This window comes from Choristoneura fumiferana, chromosome 23, assembly GCF_025370935.1.
Source record: "Choristoneura fumiferana chromosome 23, NRCan_CFum_1, whole genome shotgun sequence".
Classification (NCBI taxonomy): Eukaryota; Metazoa; Arthropoda; class Insecta; order Lepidoptera; family Tortricidae; genus Choristoneura; species Choristoneura fumiferana.
Window position 1 is genome coordinate 15,107,668 of NC_133494.1, and position 9,695 is coordinate 15,117,362.

Sequence of the window (9,695 nt, forward strand, 5' to 3'; positions counted from 1 at the left end):
TTGCATAATGACATGTGTCCCCTACCTACCCATCCTATCCGAAAAGTACTATAATCTAACCACATATTATATATGTACCTTAACTCCGCTGCTTGGACTACCTTTTTTCAGACTTTTTTAATATAACGATTAGTTAGACATTATATTATACCCAAAGGCACACTATGGGTAAAGCTGCTAGACGCAAGTCTAGAAATCGGTATTAAGACTATTATTATTTATTTAAAAATTCAAAGCTTGTCAATGTGCGTTTTTCAAATGGAAAACACATTTTTAAGCTACTTTACATATAACAGAGTTAGAAATTTTCATTCAAGATTAAGACAGAGAAAAAATACTATCATGTGACGCAAGAACGCAAAGCCGTCATAGCAACTGTATAGAGAAAAGTTTATTGGAAAAAAGACAGATGTAGATTCAAAAACTGAGGAGGGTCACCAACCGATGATCGGATCAATTAAGGCGATCACGGGACTCGCTCACTTTACCTGCAGCTCTGAAACAGGCCGAGGGCAGAGTGGTGTGGAAGCAGTTCTTCGTCACGTCTAAAGGCTTTTCAAGAGTTCGTCAACGTCTAAGTAAAAGGCTTTTCAAGACGGGCACGACCTTCAGGAATGAAGAACACACCGTTGTTCTTCGTCGCGACGAAGAAGAGAGGATTCAAAAAAAATTGGCTGTATAGCCAATGTTTACTGAGGAAAAAAATGATTCGGCTGAAAATTGAATAGAAATTTTCATTTTAAAATATAGACGTATCTATATTTTTAATGATAATAAATAGAATATTCCGGAGTTGTCAAATACCGTATTTCTAACAATTTAAGACTTGTCTTCACTTTCTTACGCGCGACATTTTTTAAAATTGAAACGGGCTAGAGACGTTTTATTGCGTCAAAAAAGTTACAGGTATAGTTTGCCGCGCGAAATGTACATTACCTACTTCATGAAAGTTGTACATAAATACATAACGAGTTCTACATAGCAACCCTCATGTTGTTAATCAAATCCGAATTTCATAATAAGAAAGAACAGCCGACTTATCTACAGTCTAAAATAAGTTGTGATTTTCTTTTATCGATTTAATTTTTCATTTGTTGTTTTCATCTTCATTCTAACTTGAGAAACAATAACATTATGAAATAGGTTCTCGAAAAATAAGATTTGATTTATATGATTTGCATTTTCGCTGAACTACACATAATTGAGATTAAAGAAGTTATTTTATTAATTTTTTCTGATGAATCTAATCGATGTTTGGGCTATAAGAATAATGTTAACTGCGAATTCCGGGAAATACGACAACAAAACTGCTGATAACAGTGGAGATATATCTATGATATGTTAAGTCGAACGCACCTATACTAAGACCTACGTAATAAAAAGGGCTAGGTTACTTTTTTACTCTTACAAGATTTGCGCACAATTCAACCATTCATTTTTGCCAAATTATTCTGCAATGTTGTTTTTAAATTCATATTGTTTAGAACCAAAAGATAACTAGAATGCTGCGAAAAGCGGGTAAATCGTTCATTCATCTTTCTGCCTTTCATACATAGAAAAGAATGGCGGGAACACAGATTTAATTCTATAAATCGAAATTCCATCGAAAATTTTAACACATGCCTAAGACAGTGGACTATAAAAAGTGAATAAGTCGGCTGTACCAATATATATCAGTTTCGAAATATCCATTACAACAAAACAACATGCTACATCTTACGATTTGGCATTCGGCTCTCGAACGTGTTTAGTGCGACGTTACATTATGCCTTCTTGGAATGATTATCGTATAATTATTCATCCCCGATAATTATAGAGCACAATACGTGACTTTAGGCAATTTAAAGAAGTGATAAGTCAAATATCTTAAAGCCCTGTGTATATACAGTAAAATACTTTAAGGTCATTTATTATCTACTAGATAGGTACTACATAAATACTATCCATTTCTCATCTCATCAACGAATTGACTCTTCACTGGTTGTTTTTTGTTAATTCTTTTTAGTGTAATCAATGAATTGATAACCCATTATCGTAAATTATTCAAAATTGTTTTGAATTCTAACATTATCAATGTTGTGTGTTGAAACTGAGCAACAGGTTTGAGCAACGCGCAATAATTATTTGTAACAGGCTATTAATATTTTTAGGAGACATTTTTGGCAAGGCAAATAGTCTTAAAGTGAGATTTGTGATTTCTCATAATGACACGTTAAAAAGTGATGTTTCAGTCAACTTAATTAAGTACACAAAAAACAATAAATATATGATTGATTTCACTTCTAACAAATCTTATAATTTATTTTCAACTTAAATTGTAATAATTTAACCTAATAAATAACCATAATATACATTGAATTTTTCCCTAATAGGCAGTGTACTAAGCAATCAAAGAATAGTTTTTTTTTCTTATTTGTTAAAATTAAGGCCTCTGCTTGCACCATTAAAATTATGTAATTACTCAACAAATTTAGAATTTTGGATTTATTTGGAATAGTTGCGTGAATGAAAACATTAAAACTGAGCCAGATGGTTATCTGAAGACTTCTAATACTTAAGCATTTTATTTAAAGGCCGCACATTGTATTACTACTAATTACCTCATTGAAATACTGCCCTTAAATCAATTTTAACAAACTCGACAGTATTATTTACTCAGACTAATATATGTTCTATAACGCGTCACACCTACTCGATATTACATTTGGTCCAATTATTACATCTTTTCAGCTGCTGTAAACTGCCAATAGCTTAAAGCTAAACTATGTACATAAAAGTAGGAATTAAATTGTTAATCCAGTCAAAAAATGAAAAATATAACAACACACATGCAGGAAAATTCCAATACACGTCGGTACAATGTCTCAACCTTCACTTGAACAACGTCACAGAACAAGAAAATACCAACTCAGTCTATAAAATAAAGTTGGTACTCTCCGAGAGTTAATAAGGGTTTTCATGCCTTCACATGCTAGTTTTACACAGTTAAATCACAGATCTGTTTATCACCCATAACAAAGCCTCAAAAAAAGCAGTTAATTGTAATCACTTTGGAACACTCGAGGGTAAATTTGTTACTGTGTCACTGAGCGTTTGGTCCGGTTTGTTTTTTGTTTTGTCTCGGAACGAGCCAAAGCCCGAGTCGTAAGTCCGGGAGGGGGACGTACCTACGAAGACGCGGGGCATGTCGCACTGCTCACACTTGTCCAGCAGAGGGTGGTTCCGGAAGGTGCACATGTGGCACTGCCACGAGGCAGGCGGACGCTGCCCCGTGTATATGTTGTTGTAGAAATTGTCCGTGTCTTCTTGTTCTGAAATGTGTTAACGCATTTGATAATTTGATTAAATTTAAAATGCAGGGTAGGGTGTAGGCTGGCTGCATGTTTATTTGACGTAGTTTGGTAAGTGTTTGATTATTGCTATAATTATTGTTTCTCCCTTTTTAACGACTTTTAAAAAAAGAGGAAGATATGAATTAGCTTTAATTTTTCAGTTTCTTACAAACTTCGTCATTTTGAACATGACCAATTTCATTACAATGGGAATACTTTCAATAGGTTGCCGTAGTTATCATGTCAAGATCTATTGTTTTTTTTTTTCTGTGATCTTGATTGTATCTGTTTGCAATACCAAATAAACGTTTTATCTATGTATCATATCATATATTACTTGAGTATTATGTGACGCTACCCAAAGCAAAACGACCAAATTTAGAGTTAATTACATTTCTGGAATTTTTACAATTCAAGACAATGGGATTTGAATGCCACTGTCTTTTTTTCAAATTTTTGGGACCGTTAAAATAAAATCTAGTAAATAATATCCAAGGTTCTCCCGATGATATTTACTAAATTTTATTTTAACGGTTACAGTGGTCTCATGGTAATTTTTAAAGATTAGCTAGCGCGTCATCAGCTATTACTTTCTTTGGTTTTGGTGGTTTTGCTTTGCCTGGCGTAATAAACCCTATATGCTAGGGTAAATATTATTAATAAGGTTAGTAATCAATTACCTACGGATTATTAGTAATGCTGTAAGCAGCCGGGACTCCCCGCGCCCCGCTACCCTATCGCTATGCCACTGGAACGGGCGGCCGACCTTAAAGTTCACGATTCAAATCCTTATTGATGTGAGAACGTTCTTAACTAAGAAGGCAATAAAAATTAGAGTATGTGTGTGATGATTGTGAGAATGAAATATTGAATATTATAAAGGTTTATTTTTGAAAATTGAGGGTAGACGTATAAATTAATGATTCAACAAATGTTTACTTAATGCAATCACGGCTGTTTTACTCTGCAGTGGAACAAAGTTTATCCAATCATTATATGGACCTCCATATATATGCGATTGGAGTTAGTACAGTAGTTACAGTAAAGCTTTCAATTCAATGCTCACAAAGGAGCGTTATCACCAATTTTGAGAACTTATGCGCTTATTGCGTTCTATTCTCAATCCATCTCTAACCCAGTAAGTATTCCAAGTTAAACTTTTTTTAACACCTTTTGTACAATATGTTCCGTGAATTGAATAAACACCTTATTCCCAGTAGGTACCTATCTGACATAATCAGCACTGGAAAGGGCCAAATATCTCCTATTTAAATAATATTTTAATTACGTAATTGGTCACTTTTAACGTCAACTTACGTACGACAATTAGGTACGACGACGAGCGAAGCGAGGAGAAGTGTTATACTTGGTTTGGATAGGTATTTAACTAAAATGTAAACAAACTTCAGCTGCCAGATTTGGTACATTCAAGGTTTTTATACATTTTTTACTTATCTATCATTGTAATACAAACTAGACCGTACTTCATTTTTTTTAGCATTAGAAAAAAAATAAGCGATCTTGACGCGTGTCTTTTTATTGAAGAACACTGTTAAAAAATAAGTCACAGCAAATATGTAATAATTGCCAAGGACATGCGATCATTTACATGCATCATCATGATCATTTGCATTTTGGTATCATAAGTAATAGTACCGTTCTTTTAAACATTTTTCAATGAAAAGACTCGTCAAGATTGTTTACCCTTTTTCTAATGCTAAAAAAAACTCATTTATAAGAATTTCAATATTTAAGACACCAATTGACGTTGTTTTGTTTACATTTAGTTAAATATAAATAAATACATATCCAAACCACCACCAATAGGTACAATTGCGACCTGGACCAAATTTATTTAATAATAATAATAATAATTTATTTCCTTTAAAAAAATGACACACACACATACATCAAAGATATGTCTGGCAGCCCCCAAACCAGGCTGACCCTGTATCTCGGGGTCATGGAGTGCATTTTGAGAAACAATCATATTCATAGTGAATTCAGGTTATTATTGTTAATGTTCATCATAATGTCAGCCGATAGACGTCCACTGCTGGACATAGGCCTCCCCCAAGGCTCTCCACTTAGTGCTTTGCGCATCCACCGCGATCCCTGTGACCCGCGATCGCGGTCTCTGGTGAGAAATCTCTCAATTGTATCTTCACTATACAAGGTATGAAGATACTAAATTAAATCAGATCCACCACCAACCACCACCACCCAACCAGGAGGAGGGTTTAACCAGTTCGTTTACGTTATTATTTAGGAAATAATTACCAGTGCTGGTTATGGAACCAGGGGAATAAACATTCATTTCATAAACTCACCGTAATTAGTGTTACCACCCATCTCGAGCCGTTTGGCCAGCGTGTCGCACTGGTCGCGCAGCCGCTCGACGTCGTCGCGCAGCTTCTGCGCAGCCGCCGGCGACGGCAGCGGCGCCGCTAAGATGTGCGTCTCGCGAGATATCTGCGCGAGGCGGCCGCGTTCCTGCGCGAGCGCACGCGCCAGCCGCCCCAGCCGCTCCTTCTGACGCTCGATTAGTGAACGCTCTGAAAGTCATTTATAGATAATTCATAATAGGACTTAGTTTAACAAAAAGGATCTAAAGCACTGTCATGTCATTCTTTACCTTCGCTTTTGTTACTACAGAAACTGGATCCAAAATAAAAAAAATATTGTTGAGGGTTGGAAACTTTTTGTTAAGAAACGTCAATACTGCATCGGAATAAAGCCGTACGAACGAAGTGGACGGATTTGTTGCTTTGTTTGTATAGATTTGTATGGTACCGCGTGCACTGGATCGGCCTTTCTGCGCCATAGAAATCTATACAAAGCAACAAATACGTATGTACGGGTGCATGTGGGATGTACTGGGATGCAGTGGATGGTTAACTTTGAGGTCTACAAAATAAATACAGGCACTGGGAATGTGACAAAATAAATGTTATAATATTAAGTTTGCATCGGCCTGAAGGGCCAAAAGCAGACAGAAGGAGAAGCTCCGCGTAATGCGGAGCTCCGTCGACATAGTTGCAGTGTCAATTAAAACTGGGAAAAAACGCGATTGTGAAAATTAGCTTAAATCATCCATTGATCCTAATGTACAAAATAATCCAATGGAATCAACAAGGCGATCTTGCTGTTGGTACAAATTTGTGCACTGGGATCACTTGAGAAGTAGGTATATTATTTTTTGGTATATCCTACTGGACATACATACTACTGTCTAGTAAAATCACTTGAGTGATTGTGATGGACATGGTCCAATGGAATCACATTATACTCGTCTCGTAGCAAATCATTATTAAATAGTTTGTGGTGTCTGATGTTATGTATAATAAATGATGTTAAATTTCATTTTAAAACCGTAAAAGAGAATTTTAGTTAGGAAAAAATGTTTTCCTATCTAAAATGTTTACAAAACAGTTTAATATTACATGTGATGTTTAATCTGTTTTTAACAAGTTTGATAACTATAACTAGGTACCTACTTAAACCTATGCTGGCAATGAGGGATTATTGTCATTGCAACAAAAAGCAAGTATCATACACATTTGTAACACACAGGAAACAGGGCATGATGATTCAGAGAATCCTAATAAGGTACATAATATAACATTCCATTCCACAATGTCTAACATAATAAGTATGTTCAATTGGCTGATTAAGTTATGAGCACATATGTAGACATTTCAAGTATTGATGCATTTAAAAAACAGTAAGCATGTTTTCTGTATTTCATTCATTATTGGTCTAGTAAACAATGCACTGACATTGAGAAGAGTGAAACAGATGTTTTTCCTTCGATAAACATTGTTTGAACCTATCAACATCTTTTTCGCTCTTATTGCGGGCACTAAAGCCATAAATATACCCATAGGGTTTATTGGTTTTGGTTTACTCAGTACTATCAGTACTGTAGAATTTACTGTCACCTCAACTTGGAAGTGATACAGTCTTGGATGTTTTAACTGGTTTGCACTAGACAATTATCAATGATCTCTATAACTGCATATCATATGTGTAACGTTTGAAGTGTATATCCTAATGTGGGTAATACTTTTTATTACACTTTTATTATCTTGTTAATTTGTAAACCTGGTTTTAGGTCTACAATTGAAATTAAAAATAGGACAGTAAATTTTCATGATCAATTGTATACTACCCTATTTTGTACAATAACAAAAAAATATTAAGGCAGATGAAAGATAAAAAAAATAAAAATAAAATAGTAACAAAATAACTAACAAACACAGCTATTAGTGTGTGTGTCGTTGCTTGGACAATAAATACGTATACTCACCCTGAGCTGTATCTGGAGGCTCTGGCGCAGATCGCGAGGGCCTATGCCCCGTCTCTAGCCTTGAGGGCGGCGCCGGCGGCGGCGGCGCGCGGCGTCTCGGCGGGCCCCTCGTTGTACTCGGACTAACGGTCACTAACACATGCCCTTCAAACCCGTCGTCCTCCCGTGGCTCTCTTATAGGGCTGGCCATATTCGATGTTGGAGTACAAACAGTCAGGTTTACAGATGTTATTGGCCTTGGATTACTGTAGTCTTCTAGCCAAGGGTCATATCCATAGTCCATATGACAATTAACATTGACTGATACATTTACTGGGAAGCCTCTTTCGGGCCTATAAGTACCTCCTGGTGTTGTTTCTTTCACTGGCTGAGGTTCCTGTTTTGGAGGGGCAGGGGATACCGATCTACAGGGTTCGGTTTCAGCAACTCTTTGTGGTTTAAATGCAATATCTGGATTAGGTTTTATAAAGTCTAGTGTGTTCGGCCTTTTAGGCTTTTCATGTATTGGTTCTTTCGGTGCCAACTCGGTTTTTGGTGATTCCTCTTTTGTTATTTGCTCCTCTTTTTTGATGGTTTTCTTTTCCTTCCCTTTTTCTAGCTTTTCATGTAAATTGTATCGTATTTTATTACTTTTAAGTATTCTATAATTTGTGCTCTCTGGTTCTGGTGCATTTGTTTGCGGTATGCTAACTTGATCCTTAGGAGTTTCGTTGGTCAGTTCCAAGTCACTTGGTGATTCAATGCTGTACTTGGCAACACAGTTGTCGATGTTTATAACCGTAACAGGAGATGCATTGTTGGTGAGCTCTGCTTTGCTAAAGGGTTTGAGTTCAACAACATTTTGATTAGCATCAGTGTTTACTTTATTGTTTTCATTCTCATCTGTGATAGAATTCAAGCTTAAAACTGCGGTCTGAGGCTCCTGGCAAGGAACAGCTTTGATTGCTGTGAGTTTAGGTGCTTCGTGGTTGAAAATAGGTTGGTTTCGGCACTTGGCAGGGGCGCTGAGCTTTTGGTCGTGATGGCGCGCGGCAGCCGACGAGGATGCGTGGTAGGCGTGCGTTAGGGAGGCCTTGACTTCGCTGTGCAGTTGCGTCTCGCAGGCTTGCTTGTCGTGGCAGTAGAGCTCGATCGTGCTTGACACAACATGATCGGGGACGCTAGGGAACTTCTGTTTCAGCTCGTGGAACAATTGCATAAGCGAGATGTTAGTGCATGCACAGGCTTGCGGAGTGGAGGCGGTGTGGGACGGGGCAGACATCGCCGCCCATCCTCGCGGACGCCTCACGCCGCGAACTGCGCCCTGCCCAGGACACCGGATAGCGCGCGCTCACACCCGCGCATCCGAACGACACTTATTTACACACCAAATAGCGTATTTTCGAGTCCGTGACGTCACAATTCCTGAAACCACTTTTACGCGAGTTACGTATACTTCGGCGTTGCTTCGTGATCGCTAACGTTCATGACTCGTTAATCCTCACGATACACATGTGACGAAAACGAACGTATTCTAATACGAAGTTGATTTTTTACATCTTTTGTTATCATTATGCCAAACTTATTTTTCTACAGAAAATTGCAACATACTGCGTCAGATATGGCTATATATTGTACCAATTGTACGCACAATAAGTAAAATAAAAACTTTATATAGAGACACATTCGCACTCCAAAAAAGTACAAAGGCAGTAATTATTGTACCCAAAAATAAACTACGAAAATCGCAGACTTGTCAGTCGGTTTCTGCCATTTTCATTTTAGCAATAGACTAAATAAAAAAAAACTTGCGCGGACTTTCTCTTCGACGTGGATACTAGTACGATTTTACTCCACAATCCACATGAGTTTATTTATGATAACATTCGTGAAGCAAAATAAAGTCCAAGTTCATACATTGGAATAGAAATTGCTGGTCCAAGGCTGTCATAAAAAAAATATAAACTTTGAAAAAACTACTTATGAAATAAAATAATAAAAATCACGACCTTGATAGTAAAATCAGAATTCGCATAAAATGTAAAAGTGTGTGAAACGATATTTTTCTCTATGAA

At 36.8% G+C, this 9,695-nt stretch overlaps 1 protein-coding gene across 3 annotated transcripts; it reads right to left on the reverse strand.

The window, feature by feature from the left end:
• Positions 1-3,015: 3,015 nt before the first annotated feature.
• LOC141440716 (uncharacterized) lies at positions 3,016-9,418 on the reverse strand. 3 transcript variants are annotated; one of them, XR_012452734.1, is made up of 4 exons: positions 7,642-9,418; positions 5,663-5,887; positions 4,017-4,098; positions 3,223-3,311 (listed from the first exon to the last, which is right to left on the reverse strand). XR_012452734.1 is itself a non-coding variant. In XM_074105260.1 (3 exons), exons 1-3 carry the CDS (start codon positions 8,900-8,902, stop codon positions 3,046-3,048), a joined length of 1,752 nt encoding a protein of 583 aa, XP_073961361.1. In that variant the 5' UTR covers positions 8,903-9,417; the 3' UTR covers positions 3,016-3,045. The 3 variants fall into 3 exon arrangements, 1 of the variants encoding a protein (XP_073961361.1); XR_012452733.1 differs by having other exon boundaries at positions 4,013-4,098; XM_074105260.1 differs by lacking the exon at positions 4,017-4,098 and having other exon boundaries at positions 3,016-3,311; positions 7,642-9,417.
• Between the last annotated feature and the right edge of the window lie 277 nt (positions 9,419-9,695).